Source organism: Arachis stenosperma, chromosome 8 (assembly GCF_014773155.1).
Source record: "Arachis stenosperma cultivar V10309 chromosome 8, arast.V10309.gnm1.PFL2, whole genome shotgun sequence".
Taxonomy (NCBI): Eukaryota; Viridiplantae; Streptophyta; class Magnoliopsida; order Fabales; family Fabaceae; genus Arachis; species Arachis stenosperma.
Genome location: NC_080384.1, coordinates 10,086,717 through 10,106,931, shown reverse-complemented (window position 1 = coordinate 10,106,931; position 20,215 = coordinate 10,086,717). Strand labels below are relative to the sequence as shown.

Below are 20,215 nucleotides of genomic sequence, written 5' to 3'. Positions count from 1 at the left end.
AGTCAGCAGCCCTATTTCCTTCTCTATATGTGTGGGTACATCATAACTGCCAAACTCTTCTCATTAACTCCTCAATACTTCTGATCAAAGGATTAGGATGCTCTTTCCTCCCTTCTCCTTTGTGAAGTACCTCCAAAGCTGATTGGGAATCCATTTCTAAAATCACTTATCTAAACCCCAAAGTCCAGGCAATTCGAAGTCCTTGGAAAGCTCCCCACAGTTCAGCTTGGAATGCTGAGCATCTTCCGATATTCATTTGAAAACCAGCTACTCATCGGCCCAATTCGTCTCTGCACACCCCTCCACAGCCAGCTTCTCCTTCACCTTCCATCGCTGCCCCATCTGTATTGACTTTAATCCAACCAGTCGGAGGTGGGATCCAGGTGATATGTGCCTCCATTTTCTTGTTTCGGGTAAGAGTCCTCCCTCCCCTATTCTGAAATGTTTCTTTCATCTTAGTCCTCCCTCCCCTATTCTGAAATGCTTCTTTCATCTTTTCTATATATTCTCTTATGAAACTTGTTGGGTCTAGAGGCCTTTTTCCAGGCGGGTTAAAAATTTCTTGATTTCTCCATTTCCACAGCCACCAATAGGTTGTGACGAAGATGGATTGCCAGCATTCTTGTTTTTGGGCTTCCAGATTAGATGAAAGATTCCACCTTATCCAGAGATTGAAGGGAGCTCTGAAAAAATCCTGGAGATGATGGATGTATGAGTTTAACCCAAACTCTTGAAGCTACTCCACAATCGCGAAGCACACGAACTAATTTTATGGATTAAAAACTTAAGTTAAAGAGAAGGCACAATCAGCCCAAATTCAAAACACAACATAAAAATAAAAAAATAAAAAAAATAGAAAAAGAAAAGCACATAAATGACCTTATGTGTTATAGATTTATAGTTACGTGCCAAATATAAACAGTAAGAAAATGGTTACAATGATTGGTTGGCCTCTTTAACAGCAAGCGGTTCATACCATTCTGGACCAAATCCAGCAGCTTTTCTTGCTGTCTCATTAAAAGGTGGTTTTAAAGGTCCTCTGAAATATGTCCTCACTATTTCATGAAACTTTGGAATCACTTCATTCTCCTCTGTGGTCATTTCATTTTGTAATGAACAAACTTCTTGCTCTTCTGTGTCTGGGGCCAGCTTTCTGGACCTCTGGCATAGATACTTGAACCACTTCACTCCAGCAGCACAATGTGTAATCTCTTCTGGGTAAACTACTCTTTCTAGTAGCTCTGCTGTAGTGTCATCCCCACCATTGCGGAAACGAGATATTGTTGTAGGCAGCACATCAAGTCCTCTGGCCTGTGTTCAAACTCACAAAGGTACTATATTTTAGATAGAAAGGGAGAGGGAGATATAAATAAAGGAAGTAGGACAAACCTACATATCACTATAGGCATTAACAAACTATTTGAAATGCCAACTTAATTAAAATATATATATATTCAGAGCTGCTAAAATTAGAAAAATAAAATAAAAATACAATAAAATAAAATAAATCTGATGATTCCTCATGCACTCCATCACTCCCCTGCCAACAAAATTATTCATAAGCAACCTATTGACTCAATCTTGGTTTCTAGAATGACAAATCCAAGCATCAAATATAAAACATATCCATAAAAAGCCACAGCTCAATGTGAGACACACCTCATGGACACAATGTTCAACTGCTAATCGTGATAGTAAATCCTTGGAAGTAGCAGTAGCAGAATCCCAAAGGCCATCATGAGCTGGCAATGCTCCATAATAAGAACCTAGCTCCTCAAGCCTTGCAGCAAGAAGGGTGAAGTGTCGCCCTTCATCTTGTGCGACCTTCACAAAATCTGTGAAGAATTCTCTAGGCATAGCTTCTTGTTTGCCAAATCGAGCTATTATATCCTGCAAAAAATCATATATATATATATATATATATATTTACCAATCTCTCTTCGCAGCTGCATGCAAACTCAAAGCAAATGTCTTCCAGAAAACACAATAACAAATGCTTTGGAAGGAGGGTGAAACACATTTTAGTAAAATATAAAATATTCATAAACTGAGTGTCACGAAGTTTATAACTTATATTATCTACCGTGAACATATATATTCTGCCACATAGAAAGTTAACAAGATTAAACTCTAAAATGAAAGAAAGGTAAAGCAATGGAAGAAGTTAGAGAAAAATACCCAAGAGAGGTCAATGGCCCAGCTTTCAGTGTGAGCAAGACTATGCACAATGGCTATCCTGCTCTGCAAGCTGCCGGCTTTGCCAAGCTTCGGCATCAGACTCGGCGCCACCAACTTCACCTGCCAACAATAATCAAACAAAAGAAACAAAATCAGCGACGTAATACGAGTGAGGCATTTCATCAAACACATGGCAGTGGCACCCCAAAAACAGAAGAACGAGAGAACCCTTACATTGGATAGCCTTGCGGGGCGATCAGGGACGGGTAGGTTTCGAGAAGGGTGGTAGGGAAGAGCGATGGCACCGTGGAGCCACCGTGAAGCGACGGAGTCGCCGAGTCGAGCCTTCTCGAAAGGGTCGGCAGTGTTCAGAACTCGAAGCGCTGCTTCCACTAAGGTTTCTTCTTCGTGCGAGCTCATCTGGTTTCTCCTCCTTCGTTGCCAATCAAATTTCGAAGTTTTGTTAGCTTTGTTCTGGGAAATAATATGCTTCGTGGACGTCTCACTACGACGGTGATGTTAAGTCAAAACATGAGGTAAACTTTTAAAGTGAATTTTTTATTGTGCAAGTTTTTTTTACTGAAATAAATTAAACAAAAAACAAAATAAACTGAATTCACCAAGAATTGAATCTTTAACATTTTGAATTTAAAGCTTTAATACCATATTATAAACCCACTTATTTCAAAAACATAACCTGATAAGACAATATAACACTAATGATCATATCTCTAATATTTCCTAAACTTTCATTGTACACATTGTTACCATTGGCTCCTTATACTTTTCCGATTCAATATTACCTGTTTACCTATATTCACTAAACAATAAGTAAATATATTTGAAGGTGTTTGACTACAAACCACAAAACACACCGGTAACCGGAAAGTGCTTGGCGGTGGAGGGTGGTGGACTGGTGGGGGAGAGAGTGGTGGTTCCTTTTGCATGGTGAATGAAGAATGACGTCTTCGAGGAGCGAGTCGACGCTGCAACGCCTCTACGATTTTGCGAAGATGGCTCTTATCAAGATCTTCGCTCACCCCTACGCCACGGTTAGCATTCTCTCACTCGCTCTCTCATCATTCTCTTTCTCTCATCACTCACTCGCTCTCTTCGTTGAAGGTCTGTGACTTGTACTGCGGCGGAGGCGGCGACTCTGAGAAATGGATGGAGGCACAAATTGGCCACTACATTGGAATCGATGCCTCTTCCTCTTCTCTCGACAATTTGCGGGAAGCCTGGGACTCTCACCGCAAATCCTTCACTGCCGAGTTCTTTGACCTTGACCCTTGCACAGTGAGCTTTCTTTCTTCTTCTTCTACACAGTTATGTTTGTATGTTTCTTATTCTCGCTTATTTAGCATAGCTTTCATTTGAGCTGTTTACATGGTACATGAATTTAGGGCACACGGAATTGTCACTGTTTATTCCTTTCTCATAGTAATTTTGTAGTAACCTTTTTCAGCTGAGAAGCCAGGGGGAACATGTATTCTTACCTTCTTCGTTGAATTTGATTTTCATCTTTGTTTTGTTGCATAGAGTAGATTTTTTGTGTTGCGTATTCCTATTTCCCTTTTAGGGGGGAATTTTGTGGTTCTATAGGATAATGTTGTCAATGTATAAGCAGAATGGAACTTTGTTTTAGTATGTATGATATATGAGGATTTCAAAACTACAAACTTTTATGCGAAGAGCACAGGGATAAATTGCCAAAGGAAAAAATTGAACTAGTGTGGTTGAGTGCACTGAGGCAACTGTGATTCTAAAGGGTGTAAACTAGGCAGAATTTAAAAGGACAAATAAAAGCTAATTGTTGCTAAGATCTGTATTGTGTGAGATATGTGCTTTTCGACGCCTTTTTCCTGAGGTTGTTTCATACTTTATTTTACCACCTTAAGTTGGAGTAAAAATGAACCAAATCCATTAGTCTTTTTGATCTTATATTGTGCATTTTCTTTTCTAACAGGAGAATTTAGAAGTGCATTTGGAGAAGACCATTGTGGCTGATTTTGTCTGCTGTTTGCAGCATTTGCAGGTTTGATATTCACTCCCAAATGATGGTTTGAAGCATTATAATCTCTCTCTCTCTCTCTCTCTCTCTCTCTCTCTCTCTCTCTCTCCAAAAAAAAAAATGTACATGTGAGTTATAGTTGCTGATTGGATCTTGATGGATGATATCTTATTTTCTAACATTTGTCCTTACACTATTTCTATTTTAGTTATTCCACTAAAATTTAGTTGCTGCTCCACTTCTGATTAATATCTCTAATGCAGCTGTGTTTTGAAACTGAAGAGAAAGCACGGAGGCTCCTGCATAATGTGTCATCTCTACTGAAGCCAGGGGGTTATTTTCTTGGTATTACTCCTGACTCATCTACCATATGGTATGAGACTTATTTGTCAAAGGTCTAATATTCTTGAATGTAATTGCATGTGCTCTCTTTCTTGTTTTGTATTTTTTTATTTGGTCTGCTGTGCAAATGAAATTCACACAATATGAGAACTGGATTGGTGATTTGATGTGTTAAGTAGTTATTAAGTGAAGCCAAAACACCTATGAAGTTTTCACCGACATATCTGCTCTTAGATTGTTACTGAGAACACTAATATTTCCTTGTCTTTGGTTTAATGTTTGCGCAATTGCGCCTAGATTGTTTGGCCTGATTTTCCTAGTAGCAGCATTGGAGTACCTGTTTATCAGTGACAATAAATAGTAGGTCTATAAACCGTGTCTTTGGTTGCGACAATTATGTCCTAGATATCTCAGCCTTCTTTCTTCTTTATTATGCCTTTATAAATGCTCCAAGTAGTTTCAACCTTAATTTCCAGATTTAGCTATGGTTTAGACTTTAGATTACTAGTTTTACTAATGAACAACTTCTGGGTGTGCCCCTTTACAGTCTGCCAGGATTCTTTGGATATATTTTTCAAATGGCTGCTTCCTTCTAATGTTATTATGCCTTTATACATATGATGAAAACCCTCTGCCCAATAGAAAAGGAGAAGAATCATCTAGTGTCCAGGAGAAGTGTACAGAAGAGGTCCAGATTTAGACAATGAATGATCTTATTTATGAGACATTTGTGTTTTCTTCTACTTGTAGTTGCTTCCGTCTATTTTCTTATGGTGCTTCCATACTTCCATCCATGCATGACATTTCTGAGCGTTGATTGAAGTCTGCATGAGGTCTTTATACCAAAATATGCTGGATTCTGGTAACATTGTAGCCATATAGGGCCAAGTACCAGAAGAATGTTGAAGCATATCACAACAAAGGCAGCAGCATGAAGCCAAATATTGTTCCCAATTGCATTCGGACAGAGAATTACATGATCACTTTTGAGGTTGAAGAAGAAAAGTATATATCTCCACAATTGTTCAACTTTATGTTACCAATTCTTCTCTTTCGCCATGTAACCTGTCCGATCTTTCCAGGTTTCCCTTATTTGGGAAGAAATACCAGCTGAAATTTGCCAGTGATGCCTCTGCTGAAACCCATTGCTTGGTTCATTTTCCAAGCTTCATCAGGTTTCATCTTACTTAATAACCTAACATTGATACTCTGTGAGTTGTTGCATTGATTGCTGCCAATGCACCATATTGATGTCAATCTCTAATACTAACTACCAACCAAGCCTGTTTTCATGAAGGAACAGCATTGACTTCAGTATTTTTTGTACTTGTTACATTCATATAATCAATTTCCACTTTTAGACTGATTCGACTTGTGTTCTTATGAAACTCAGGTTGGCCAGAGAAGCTGGTCTTGAGTATGTGGAAATACAAAACCTAACCGAGTTTTATGATGACAACAGGTTGGTTTTGCATTCTTGTATGTAGGAATAATGATTTTTCCAAATCCTTCAACTGTAGTATACATAGTGTGTTATTTGCAATTTTGTAGTTAAGACTGTTTTGTTTATTTAACTTCCTTCTTCATTTTTCTAATTGCTCAAAGAGCACAATTGGCAGGGTTGCTAATGAACTTTGTTCCAAACCTATTGGATCCTAGGGGAAGACTTCTTCCTCGATCATACGATGCTCTAGGTAATGCATTAATTGTTTCTCTTGACCATGAATTATCTAGTACAAAGTGTCTTGGTCACTTTCACCTGTAGTTAAATGGAGAACTGAGTTTCCATTCAAATGCAGGTCTCTATACAACATTTATATTTCAAAAGCCTGATCCAGATATTGCACCTCCAATTGCCAGTCCATTAATCCAAGAACCAATTTATAATCTTGATGAGGTAATTATCAATAGTTTTTAATATTATTTTTCAGCATATGTCACGCAGGTTTTGTTTATTATTTTGAGTAATACCCTAAATTAGTCCCTGGAAATATTTAGTCGGACACTTTACAAATTTTAATTATCAAATTAGTCTCAAACTTTATTACGTTTGACAAATCAGCCTTCACATTAGGTTTTTTGTTTATACTGAGGGACTAATTTGAGAATTTTAAAAGTTTTTAGGAACTGATATGTCTTTATTAAATAATGAAATAATGATAGGGACTGAATTTTTTAACTTTTTACCAAAATTTGATGTAAAGATTGATTTGTATAACATAATAAAAGATTGGAGACTGATTTGGTGATTAAAAGTTGTTACGGTGGGTAACCGGAGATTGTATGAATGGATGGCGTTGGCTGGTCCAAATATGTGAAGGAGGAGGATTCAGCGTGAGTGCGCGACTTGCGAGGCTCCGTCCGACTTGTGCTCGTAAGTGAATGGGGGGTGGTACCTGCAAAGACACTCCGATGCCTAAGTTAGCGAGAGTGTGAGCAGGTCTAGAGAGTATTGGGCTTAGAGATACCTGAGGGATGTCAGTGTATTTATAGAGGTGAGCCAATAACCACCGTTGGAGTAGTGCCGTATCTTTAGGATATTAACCGTCCCATTATCTTGGGGAGGTTAAGATATGGCTTTACGAAGCGGTTAGAGAGATTTTAGGGGCGGTTACTCATTTGAATGAGTGCTTATCTGCCAGCTAATCTCATGCCCGACTTCTTTAAAGTAAGTCGTGGTTGATACCGACTTCTTATGTGAAGGTCGGTACTTAGAAAGGCTTGATCCTTTGGACTAGGCCTTTTATTTGGGCCCGGACCTTTGTTATTGGGCCAGGGTATGAACAGTGCCCCTACTTGATCCCAAGATCTCTTTAGGGCTTGGGTTCAAGTATTTAGATCGGGTTCGTGGCCGACTTTCACGGGTTTTTAAACCGACGTGATTTTCGCGACTTTTTGTTTTCTGACAGTTACGTCAATTCAAATGTCGTGTCCGTTAGGGATGCACTTGGGGATTAATGGCTTTGGTAACGGTGCATTTTCATTAATGACTGCTTCGTTTTTACCATTATGCCCCTTAGCATGTTTATAAGTACTTTCTCTCTCTTTCCTTTTTCCGTTTCTGCAATCTTTCAAACTTCCTCTTTCTTTGTTCGTGCTGTGTTTATACGTACTATACTCTCGGGCTCCTAGAGACTTCTGCTTCTTTATTTTCGGAAAGAGGTTAGTTTCTTTCTTCTTCTTTGCATGACTTGATTTTGTAGAGGAATAGTTGTGTAGATTTTTTGCTCGGCTCCTTTTCTCCTTTCTAGAGACTTTTTTTGATTTTTTCCTTTTCTTTTTTCCTTTTGTAGGTTTTCTTCATTTTCCTTAGAGAAAGAAAAATGGCCTCCGTAGATTGGGTTGACGTTACTGTTCTGGGGGAGGAGCCGTTGGTTGATGCGGAGTTTATTACTCACCTTCGCACCCACCATCGGCTCTGTACTTCGGATGAAGATGAGCCTAAATACGAGTTGTTTGTTCTCGGTTTAGAGGACCGGGTTTGTCATGGGAGAGCCAACGAAACGGCTCCCCATTTCTTCTTCATGTATGAGTGCATGATTACCCGTCTGGGCGTTTTTCTGCCCTTTTCAGATTTTGAGATGTCTGTTTTGCAGCATTGTCGTGTTGCCCCTACCCAGCTTCATCCCAACTCCTGGGGTTTCTTGAAAATCTACCAATTTATTAGCCATGCTCTGGATTTTCCGACTACTTTGAAAATCTTTTTCCATCTTTTTCATATGAGCAAACCTTTTAGTGGGCTGAATAATAAACAATAATGGGTTTCTTTCCGAGCCATACAAGGTCGGAGGATTTTTACCCTTTCTGATGAATCTTTTCATGACTTTAAAAATTTCTTTTTCAAAGTGCAAGCTGTAGAGGGTCATCATCCCTTTTTTCTGGATGATAATTCTTTTCCTCGCTTTCCTTTATACTGGCTGGAGGCCTCCCCTTGCGAGAAATATGGTTTGGATGAGCTGGATGAGGTAGAGGCTGCCGTCGTGGGGTTCCTCCGAGAAGTGTGGGGGAGGGCCCTCTATTTGGATACTAAAAAATTTCTCCAAGGGTCTCCGACCTTTGTCCAATCACAGCTAGGTAGTTTTTACTAGTATGCTGAACTTCCGATTTGTTAACCCCATATTCCGACTTGTTTGAATCTTTAGCTATTGTTTTTTCTTTTTCAGAAATGGCAAAGACAAACGCTCAAGAATCTTTTCAGAGGGTCCAGGAGGCTAAAGCTAAGTCTCGTGCTCGGTCTGGTGGCGCCAGGGTTATCTCTCCTCCTCCTCCTCCTCGTAATGTTGGAACTCTTTCCAATCCTATGGTGATTTCCTCTTCAGCTCCCTCTCAGCCGTCCTCCGTCGTCCGACCTCCTCCCGATTCCAAGAAGCGCAAGCTCTTAGAGTCTGGCTCTTCTGGGGAGGTTAAGGCGGATGCTCTCGCTTTCGTCCGAAAGAATATCTATCCTTATGCTCGTATAGGCATGGATGATATGTCTGTTCGGGGCCACCTTACCACTATGGTCGAGGAGAGCCTTAAGGCGGCGGGGGTCTGCGGCAAGCTCTTAGATATTTTTGATAGGGCTCCTCTCAGCTCTTTGGGGGCGACCTTGAGGGTCGAAGAGCTGGAAGGGAGGCTTCGCGTATATGAAGAGCACGAGGGAGAGTTGAAGAAGGAAATTGCCAAGCTAAAGAAGGAAAGAGATACCCTCCGGGAGAAAGGGAAGGCTTTGCAGGCCCAATGCAACATGGAGACGGAATTGAGGAAGACGGCACAGGCCAGCTATCAAAGCCTATTTAAGGATCTTGTGTCTGTGAAAATTGACCTGTTTAATTCTCGGAAAGCGTATGAGGAGTTAGAGGACTCCATTGCCGATGGCGCCGAGGAGTCTTGGAAGATTTTCCTGGAGCAGGTCAGAGTTATTGCTCCTGACTTGGATCTGTCTCCTTTACATCCTGACAAAGTTGTCATCGACGGCGCCATTGTAGATCCTCCTGTCCCCATAATTGTTTCTGAATCAGAGTTGAAGACTCGGGGACAGAGGATCATCGAGTCTCCTCCTCGCTCCAAAGATGCTCCGAGTACTTCGGTTATTCCTCCGACTTCCTCTTTTTCTCCTGTGGGTGCTTCTCTTCCTGGCGGTGCTCCTCCTGACTCTGGTGGTGGTTTGTCTGCTTCTGCTATGAAAAAATGATCTAGTGATTTTTGGCTATTGGGGGTCCGGCTTGTGGTCCCCCCATTTTGAACTCTTTTATTTATTTTGTGCAATTTCAACAATTTCTTTTGGCCTTTTAAGGCCGTAAACGAAATATTTCAATAAGTGCCCTTTTTTAAATAAGGGTTTAAGTTAACAAAGTAAATACCCTTTTTTGGATAAGGGTTTAAGTTACCTTATGCGTGTATGCTTTTCTACTTTTGATATTTCAAAAACCCTTTTGATCTTTTTCTGAGAACCTTTTTATTGGCTTGTCGAGCCTTTTAGCTTAAGGGCTTTTATGTAGCCTTTAAACCTAGGTTTTTCAATCTCTTTTTATTATCTTTTATACTCAACTTTGCTTCAGTGAGTTTTATGACTTAGGTTATTTTTGTGATGCGTTTTTCATCTACCCGGAGTATATCCGAGTTTATTTTACTCGGGTTCTCCTTTCGACTTAGTAGTCGAATTGTTCCCGAGTTTTTTACGATCAACTCATACAACCTCTTTACGCCGACTTGTACCTCGTCGTTTTATCCTGACGACCATCTAGGTCGGTTCATGGGATTTTCACGTTTTGTCGAGCTTAAGTCGGCGCGTTTCGTAGGAAGACTTAGAAAAATAAAGAAGGAAATTATAAGAGATAAATGAAAAAAGATCTTTATTAATTTGTGGGGTACCTTCTTGCTACTAAGGGTCTTGATAGCCTATTTCCCTTAACCTCTACTATGATGCCTCGTTAAAAACCCTTCTCCAGAAAAAACCCTTTTGGAAAAAAATCGTGAAGTTTGGGAAAAGAGTACATCAGGGAGTAGAGTTCGCTTTCAACTGTAGTACCTTTTCATATTACATGCATGCCACGACCTTGGTAACTCAGCGCCATTCAGGTCGGTTACTTTATAATAGCCTTTTCCTAAAACTTCCTTGATTTTGTATGGTCCCTTCCAATTTGCGGCGAGCTTTCCTTCTCCTGATTTGTTGACTCCAATATCGTTTCTGATTAGGACCAAGTCATCAGGGGCAAATGTTCTTCAAATGACTTTCTTGTTGTACCTGGTAGTCATCCTTTGTTTCAATGCCGCTTCTCTTATCTGGGCATCTTCTCAGACTTCGGAAAGCAGGTCGAGCTCCTCTTTGTGTCTTCGTACATTTTCGACCTCGTCATGGAGAATTACCCTTGGGCTTTGCTCATTGATTTCTATTGGAATCATGGCTTCTACACCATAGACTAGTCGGAAAGGTGTTTCTCCTGTGGCGGATTGGGGGGTTGTCCTATAGGCCCATAACACCTGAGGGAGCTCTTCAGCCCAAGCTCCCTTTGCTTCCTGTAGTCTTTTCTTTAGTCCTGCCAGTATGATTTTGTTGGCTGCCTCGGCTTGCCCATTGGCTTGTGGGTGTTCCACCGAGGTGAACTGATGTTTGATTTTCATACTGGCCATTAAGCTCCTGAAGGTAGCGTCGGTGAATTGGGTTCCATTATTCGTAGTAATGGAATAAGGTATCCCATACCTTGTGATGATATTTTTGTAGAGGAACCTGCGACTTCTTTGAGCGGTGATGGTGGCTAATGGTTCTGCTTCTATCCACTTTGTGAAGTAATCTATTCCCACGATCAAGTATTTGACTTGTCCTGGCGCTTGGGGAAAAGGACCTAACAAATCCATTCCCCATTTTTCAAAAGGCCATGGAGAAGTGATACTAATGAGCTCTTCTGGGGGAGCCACGTGGAAATTTGCATGCATCTGACACGGTTGACACTTTTTCACAAATTTTGTGGCATCCTTTTGCAAGGTCGGCCAGTAGAATCCAGCTCGGATTACTTTTCTGGCTAGAGATCTTGCTCCGAGATGATTTCCGCAGATCCCGCTATGTACTTCCTCCAATACCTCGGTGGTTCTTGAGGTCGGTACGCACTTTAATAATGGCGTTGATATCCCTCTTCTGTAGAGGATATTTTTCACCAAGGTGTAATGTTGTGCTTCTCTTCGGATCTTTTTGGCTTCTTTCTTCTCTGTAGGGAGGATGTCGAATTTCATGTATTCGACTAAGGGGTTTATCCATCCGAGGTTTAAACCGACTACCTCAAGTACCTCTTGCTTATCTTTTGTTTTTGCTATCGAGGGCTCTTAGAGGGTTTCTTGAATCAGGCTTCTGTTGTTCCCTCCTGGTTTGGTACTTGCTAATTTGGATAGGGCATCCGCTCTGCTGTTTAGATCCCGAGTTATGTGTTTAGTCTCGATTTCTGCAAAGCGTCCAAGGTGCTCCAAAGTTTTTTCTAAGTACTTCTTCATGTTAGGGTCCTTTGCCTGATATTCTCCGCTTATTTGGGAGGTCACCACCTGCGAGTCGCTGTATATCAGTACTTTTGTAGCACCGACTTCTTCTGCCAACTTTAGTCCGGCGATCAAGGCTTCATATTCTGCCTGATTATTTGAAGCCGGAAATTCAAATTTTAAGGAAATCTCTATCTGGGTTCCTCTTTCATCTACTAGTGTTATGCCTGCACCGCTTCCTGTTTTGTTGGAGGATCCGTCTACATAGAGTTTCCATGTAGTCGGTTTGTCCTCTTGATCCCCTGCATATTCTGCAACGAAGTCGGCAAGGCATTGGGCTTTAATTGCTGTCCGAGTTTCGTATCTCAAATCGAACTCGGAGAGCTCTATTGCCCACTGAACCATTCTCCCTGCAACATTCGTCTTTTGGAGGATTTGCTTCATGGGTTGGTTCGTACGGACTCTGATTGTGTGAGCTTGCAAGTAAGGTCGTAGCCTTCGTGAGGCTATTACTAAGGAGTAGGCAAACTTTTCTAGTTTGTGGTACCTTAGTTCAGGGCCTTGCAGGACCTTACTGATGAAGTAGACTGGGTGTTGTCCGACCTCGTCTTCCTTTATCAGGGCCGACGAGACAGCTCTGTTTGCTACGGATAAGTACAGAACGAGGTCTTTTCCTGGTGCTGGTCGGGATAGGATAGGAGGTTGGCTTAAAAATTTTTTGAACTCTTGGAACGCCTCCTCGCATTCCGGAGTCCATTCGAATGGGCATCCCTTTCTTAATAAGAAAAATGGTGGAAGGGATTTTAGTGCCGACCCTGCCAAAAATCTGGAGAGGGCTGCAAGTCGGCCATTGAGCTGCTGGACCTCTCTCAAACAAGTCGGACTTTTCATTTCTAGGATGGCTCTACATTTATCGGGGTTGGCCTCAATCCCTCTTTGTGTTAGCATAAATCCTAGAAATTTTCCTGCTTCAACCGCGAAGGCGCACTTTGCAGGATTTAGTCTCATCCCATGCAACCTTATGGTGTCAAAGACTTGTGAGAGGTCGGATAAGAGGTCGACTTCTTCCTTGGTTTTTACTAGCATGTCGTTGACGTATACTTCCATTAGGCTCCCCAGGTTGGGGGAAAACACTTTATTCATCAATCTTTGATATGTGGCTCCTGCATTCTTTAATCCGAATGGCGTGACCACGTAGCAATAGTTGGCTCTGGGTGTGATGAATGATGTTTTCTCCTTGTCGGGCTCATACATCGGGATTTGGTTATATCCCGAGTAGGCGTCCATGAATGATAAGTATTGGTACCCCGAGCTGGAGTCCACTAGGGTATCAATACTTGGTAAGGGATAAGGGTCCTTAGGACATGTCTTATTTAAGTCGGTATAGTCGACGCACATTCTCCATTTACCATTCTGTTTTTTGACTAGCACTACATTGGCTAGCCATGTTGGGTACTTGACCTCTCTAATAAAGCCGGCTTCCAGGAGCGCCTGTACTTGCTCTTCTACTATTAGGGCCCGTTTCGTGCCGAGCTTGCGTCTTCTTTGTTGTACAGGTCGGGACCCTGGGTAAATCGAGAGCCTGTGGGACATGAGCTCGGGATCAATCCCAGGCATGTCGGAGGCCTTCCAGGCGAAGAGGTCGGAATTATCTTTTAGGAGTTCAGCCAGCCCTTGTTTTAGAGTTTTCCCTAGGTTGGCTCCTATGTAAGTGTTTTTTCCTTCCTCCTTACCAATCTGTATCTCTTCAGTTTTTCCTCCCGGTTGTGGTCGTAGCTCTTCTTTGGCCCTTGTGCCGCCGAGCTCTATGGTGTGTACTTCTTTGCCCTTTCCTCTCAGATTTAGGCTTTCATTGTAGCATTTCCTTGCCAGTTTTTGATCTCCTCTTACCGTTGCTATTCCCGCTGAGGTCGAGAATTTCATGCAAAGGTGTGGAGTGGATACCACTGCTCCGAGGCGATTAAGGGTAGTCCTACCAATTAAGGCATTATAGGCTGACCCTTCATCAATGACTATGAAGTCTATACTCAGAGTCTTTGATCTTTCCCCTTTTCCAAAAGTGGTGTGAAGGGGCAAAAATCCCAGTGGTTTTATTGGCGTGTCCCCTAATCCGTATAGGGTATCGGGGTAGGCTCTTAACTCTTTTTCATCTAACCCTAGCTTGTCGAAAGCGGGCTTGAAAAGGATGTCCGCCGAGCTTCCTTGGTCTACTAGGGTTCTGTGGAGATGGGCATTGGCTAGGATCATAGTTATCACCACTGGATCGTCGTGCCTGGAGATTATCCCTTGCCCATCTTCTTTTGTGAACGAAATAGTGGGGAGGTCGGGTGACTCTTCCCCGACTTGATAGACTCTTTTGAGATGTCTTTTGCGAGAGGATTTAGTGAGCCCCCCTCCCGCAAATCCTCCTGAGATCATATGGATATGTCTCTCTGGAGTCTGCGGCGGTGGGTCTTTTCTATCCATTTCATCTCGCTTTCTCTTTCCGTGACTGTCTGACCTTTCCATGAGATATCTATCAAGCCGACCTTCTCTAGCCAGCTTTTCTATCACGTTCTTGAGGTCGTAACAGTCGTTAGTGGAGTGACCATATATTTTATGGTACTCGCAATAATCGCTGCGGCTCCCCCCTTTTTTTATTTTTAATGGGTCTAGAGGGTGGCAGTCTTTCAGTGTGGCAAATCTCTCTGTATACATCCACTATAGAAGCTTTTAGAGGAGTATAAGAGTGGTATTTTCTGGGCCTCTCGAGACCGAGTTCTTCCTTTTTCTTGGCTTCCCTTTCCCTCTTTTTAGTTGAGGGAGGGGGTCCAGGTCGCCAACTCGGGTCCCTTAATCTGGCATTCTCTTCCATATTGATGTACTTTTCAGCCCTTTCTTGTACATCACTTAGAGAAACGGGGTGTCTTTTAGATATGGACTGTGAGAAGGGACCTTCTCTAAGTCCATTGACTAACCCCATTATAACTGCCTCTGTGGGCAAGTCTTGGATCTCCAGACATGCTTTGTTGAACCTTTCCATATATGCTCGTAAAGACTCTCCGACCTCCTGTTTTATTCCAAGGAGGCTCGGTGCGTGTTTTACCTTGTCTTTCTGAATTGAGAACCTCATCAAGAACTTCCTTGAGAGGTCTTCAAAGCTGGTGATCGATCTCGGGGGAAGGCCATCGAACCACTTCATTGCTGCTTTCGACAAAGTGGTCGGGAAAGCTTTGCATCGCGTCGCGTCGGAGGCATCAGCTAGGTACATCCGACTTTTGAAGTTGCTCAGATGATGCTTAGGATCCGTGGTTCTATCGTAGAGGTCCATGTCCGGGCTTTTGAAGTTTCTCGGTACTTTTGCCCTCATTATGTCCTCGCTGAAAGGATCCTCTCCGCCCGAGAGTTGTTCTTCCTGTTCGTCGCGGGAGCTGTGATTCTTGAGGAAAGATTCTAGCTTTAAGAGTTTTCTTTCTAACTCTTTTCGCCGCTTGACGAATGGATTTTTGACGGTTTAGAATTTCACTAATGAAATCTCGTTGTAAAGTATAGTTTCTAAACCAAGCAATAATCCTTTCATACAAAAATTTGTTTGTCACAAGTACAAACCCCTAAAATTAATAACCGAAGTATTTAAACCTCGGGTCGTTCTCCCTAGGATTTACAATAAAGTGTCTTGTTATTGGTTGTGAGTTGTTTTGGGGTTTTTTGAGATTATAGACAAGAATTATAAATGGCAAGGGAAATAACCTAACAACTAATAAAGCTCTTGGCAAGATATGAGAACTAGAAGTCCTATCCTAGTTATCCTCCTCAATTGTGATAACAAATTATCCATTACTCCCACTTAGTTAACCTCTAACCATGGAGGAAAGTCAAGTGGATGAATCAATTTGATTCCTCAAGTCCTAATCAACTCCTAAAGGAAAGACTAGCTTTAGAGGTATTCAAATCAATTAGCAACTTCTAATTATCAATCAACAAAAGGATTAGATAACTCAAGAGTCACTAATTACTCAACCAAAGCCAAGAGGAACAAAAGCTACACTAAAATCCTACCAAGCATTTCATCAAACACTTGGAAGGCACAAAAGGAAAACAAAGCAAATTGACAACAAGAAGAGAATCTAACAACAATTATTGAAAGAAATTAACAACAACAATCAAAAGAAACACAATTATTATGAATTACCTTGAATTGAATGGAAAGAAAGTAGAAGGAACAATACTAGATCTACAACAAAATATAAGAACAACATAAAGGGAATTACAACAAAAGAGTAGAAGAAGATGAATGTAGCAACAAAGAATTGAGAAGATAGAAGTAGAAGAAGATGAATTAAACTCTAAATCTAAGAACTAAACCTAATCCTAATCCTAATTCTAGAGAGAAGTGAGAGCTTCTCTCTCTAGAAACTAGTTCTAACTACTTCTAAAACTAAACTATGACTAATGGTAACTAACTTGTGTTTCCCTCTTCACTCCTTGGGTTAAATAGCATCAGAAATGAGTTGGATTGGGCCCACAAGGCTTCTAAAATCGCTGGCCACGTTTTGCTTCAAGTGGACTAGGTAGCAGCAACGGCGCGTGCGCGCGACCATACTTGTAGCAACTATGGCAAATCTTATATCGTTTCGAAGCCCCGGATGTTAGCTTTCTAACCCAACTGGAACTGCATCATTTGGACCTCTGTAGCTCAAGTTATGGTCGTTTAAGTGCGAAGAGGTCGGCTTGACAGCTTTCCGGTTCTTTCATTTCTTCATGAGTTCTCCAACTTTTCATGCTTCTTTCTTCATTCCCTTGATCCAATCTTTGCCTCCTAAACCTTAAATCACTTAACAAACATATCAAGGCATCTAATGGAATCAAGGTGAATTAAATTTATTTACTTTAAGACCTAAAAAGCATGTTTTCACTCTTAAGCACAATTAAAGGAGAATATACAAAACCATGCTATTTCAATGGATAAATGTGGGTAAAAGGTCATAAAATCTCTTAAAATCAATATAAGATAAACCGTCAAAACGGGGTTTGTCACCGCTCCATCTCCTCTTTAAGGTACTTTTCAGTTTCCTTTTGTTTCTCCCGCTCTTGCTCTAATTGTTCCAGGCGGCTGTGGACTAATCCCATTAGTTCAGCTACGTGGGATGGTCCACCTTTTTCTGATTCGCGCCCATCTGAGGAATTTACCTTTGGGTTTTTTACCCCGGAGGTACCCTCTCTGTGTTGATTGTTATCTTCCTGGTGTAGGGCCAGGTCTACATCGTTATTACCCGTGTCTAGATTCTCTTGTTCGGAATCTGTTTCCACATGGCCTTCTTCGTGGGATCTGTCCGCCATCAATGGATGATCTCTCGGGTCCCCGGCAACGGCGCCAATGTTACGGTGGGTAACCGGAGATTGTATGAATGGATGGCGTTGGCTGGCCCAAATATGTGAAGGAGGAGGATTCAGCGTGAGTGCGCGACTTGCGAGGCTCCGTCCGACTTGTGCTCGTAAGTGAATGGGGGGTGGTACCTGCAAAGACACTCCGATGCCTAAGTTAGCGAGAGTGTGAGCAGGTCTAGAGAGTATTGGGCTTAGAGATACCTGAAGGATGTCAGTGTATTTATAGAGGTGAGCCAATAACCACCGTTGGAGTAGTGCCGTATCTTTAGGATATTAACCGTCTCATTATCTTGGGGAGGTTAAGATATGGCTTTACGAAGCGGTTAGAGAGATTTTAGGGGCGGTTACTCATTTGAATGAGTGCTTATCTGCCAGCTAATCTCATGTCCGACTTCTTTAAAGTAAGTCGTGGTTGATACCGACTTTTTATGTGAAGGTCGGTACTTAGAAAGGCTTGATCCTTTGGACTAGGCCTTTTATTTGGGCCCGGACCTTTGTTATTGGGCCAGGGTATGAACAAAAGTCATAGAGGATTAAAATGTTTTGTTAAAAATTTCTTGAGAACTGACTTTAGATATTATTCTTTTTTTTTTGGGGCCCCTTATTCTTTTTTTCTGGTTAAAGGAAAAAGCCTATAATGAACATGTTTTGTGGTCATAGTTTAAAACCTTTTTTGTATCAGTAAAAAGTTTCCATCTTTTTAAGAGAAAAATCCAAAACTGCTCCTGACTATTACTTCAAAAGACAACGAGGCCCTTGACAAAAAAATACCTAACCCAGCCCCTAGCTTTACTTTTGTGGGACTGATTAGTCCCTGTGCAAAAAAAAAAATCAATGTTTTTTTTGGCACAGAGTCTAATCAGTCCCAAATGCGTGTTTTTTTTTAGGTCTCGTTGTCCTTTCGAGATAATTGTCAGGGTCGGGTGGGGTATTCACTCTTTTTTTAACACCGATATTTTTAAAAAAGTGCATGAATTATTCCTTTGCTTTTAATGAATCCTCTTCTGCATGTTTTGTGGCGTGTCGTACATGCTGGAAAGTGGGAACATAACTTAAAGAAACATGAAAAAATTAATTAAACTTTCAAAAAATTTATATAAATCAAACTATAATAAAATGTCAAAAATGAAAACGTAAAATAAAGTTCCAGTGGCCTGGTGGGTGTCACACTATTTTGACTTCAACATAAATACATAATTAAAGAAAGCATAAAGTCTTAAAGTCGGTAATAATAAGTGGCATAGCTTCCTCCCAAGAGCGATAAGTTAGTTAAGAAGTAATTTCTTCATCAACCTAAATTATAAAATAAATAATAATCAACTGAAGCTGTGACCCATAGGCTATTAAACTACATTCTATGTTCATGTATGATCCCAATACTTTCCACACCGAAAGCAACTACTGACCTTATTTCGTTTTCAGAATGACATACAAGAAATTTCTTCTCATTTGCATAGATGTGACTTCTAATTAAATTACTCATTTCATTTTGCAATTAAAAAATTATTATTATTTGGCATCCATTTTCTTATTTGTAATAATAATATACTTTGGAGGGAGAGTGGTAGTCATCCTTTATTTTACAGGGAACAAGTTGGAGAGATGATGAAATAAATGCACAGATGGAGCCACCACCTCCACCACCACCACCACCACCTCCACCACCACCTCCTCCTCCTACTCTTGGGCTGGGCATGATTAGCGAACAAAAAGGGATATTGGGCCCTGGCCCTCCTGATTTACGTTTTCCAGAGGCACTTTGACTAATCCTATGGTCTGGGGGGTTTACCCTATTTGCCTTTCTTTGTTTTTTAGTGTTCATACTATGTATTGGCTAAAGTAGAAATTGCAGTTAGGTTTCCATTACTAACATTGTTTACTATGTAATCATCATGCCGGGGTTTAGTTTATCGTTAATTTGCATATTGTGCTTGTTAGCTTTTTGTTGGGTTTTTCTGTCCCTATTGTGTCAGACTCCAAAAGTGTTAGAAATATGAGGCACGAGTTTGAATGAATTAGACAGTGAACGAAAAAGAATCATGTTTATAGATTATAAAATAATTTGACTCTTATTTATGGCATAAGCTCATGGAGACTCTTTAGATAAATGTTTACCTCTGTATAAAGATAATTTTCATTACTATGTTAGTAATTGCACAATGTAATTTGTTTATTCTTTTTATTTATTATTTACTTGGGTAAAGGAAATTGCCAAAGCAAATGCCAAGACTGCTTTCACACCCACCTAATTTAGTCAAAGCTAATGAAATTCTTGTCATCAAACAGCTGTACGCTAATCATTACAAACATTGGTTAAAAAAAATTATAAAATAAAAAAGACTAAAGAATAAGAAATGTGTCGTAAACACATAGGTATTTAGCATGGGTGAGAAATCAACTAACATATCCAAACTCCTAGTTGATTCTTGAGTCAATCAAAATAAATAGATCAAACCCAATTTGCTAGACTTAAAAAAACACAACGTAGTTAATAAGTGGATTAACATAAAAACATTGTTAAAAAATACATTTATTTCTAAAATTTTATATCTTAAATAATTTTAAAATAAATATTTTAGTATATTTTTTTATTTTTCATGATATTTTTTAATTTAACTAGTCAAAATCAAAATTTTATTTAAAAATTTATTATTGACCAATAAATTATTAGATGCACAAGACAAAATTCAAATTCTACACTTATTTAAATGAATTAGTGAATTAATTATTAGGTCAATTCATCAATTCAACTTTATTAATATTTTAGTACACTTATTAATAACAATTTCACAATCAATCACTCAACTTTTTCTTCTTCCCAAGCCCGTGTTAGAGGGTAGTGGGGTATAATCGTTTTGGAAGATTTTTATT

At 40.4% G+C, this 20,215-nt stretch overlaps 2 protein-coding genes across 2 annotated transcripts; one reads left to right on the top strand and one right to left on the bottom strand.

Moving 5' to 3' along the window:
• Positions 1-933: 933 nt before the first annotated feature.
• On the bottom strand, positions 934-2,643 carry LOC130943457 (uncharacterized). The gene is made up of 4 exons (XM_057871336.1): positions 2,413-2,643; positions 2,179-2,298; positions 1,660-1,890; positions 934-1,311 (listed from the first exon to the last, which is right to left on the bottom strand). The coding sequence occupies exons 1-4, from the start codon at positions 2,596-2,598 to the stop codon at positions 934-936; spliced, it is 915 nt and encodes a 304-aa protein (XP_057727319.1). The 5' UTR covers positions 2,599-2,643.
• Positions 2,494-19,475, top strand: LOC130943456 (mRNA cap guanine-N7 methyltransferase 2). The gene is made up of 11 exons (XM_057871335.1): positions 2,494-2,714; positions 3,026-3,230; positions 3,301-3,474; positions 4,145-4,213; positions 4,453-4,562; positions 5,414-5,536; positions 5,614-5,706; positions 5,925-5,993; positions 6,137-6,225; positions 6,331-6,428; positions 18,931-19,475. The coding sequence occupies exons 2-11, from the start codon at positions 3,138-3,140 to the stop codon at positions 19,105-19,107; spliced, it is 1,095 nt and encodes a 364-aa protein (XP_057727318.1). The 5' UTR covers positions 2,494-2,714; positions 3,026-3,137; the 3' UTR covers positions 19,108-19,475.
• The last annotated feature ends 740 nt before the right edge of the window (positions 19,476-20,215 follow it).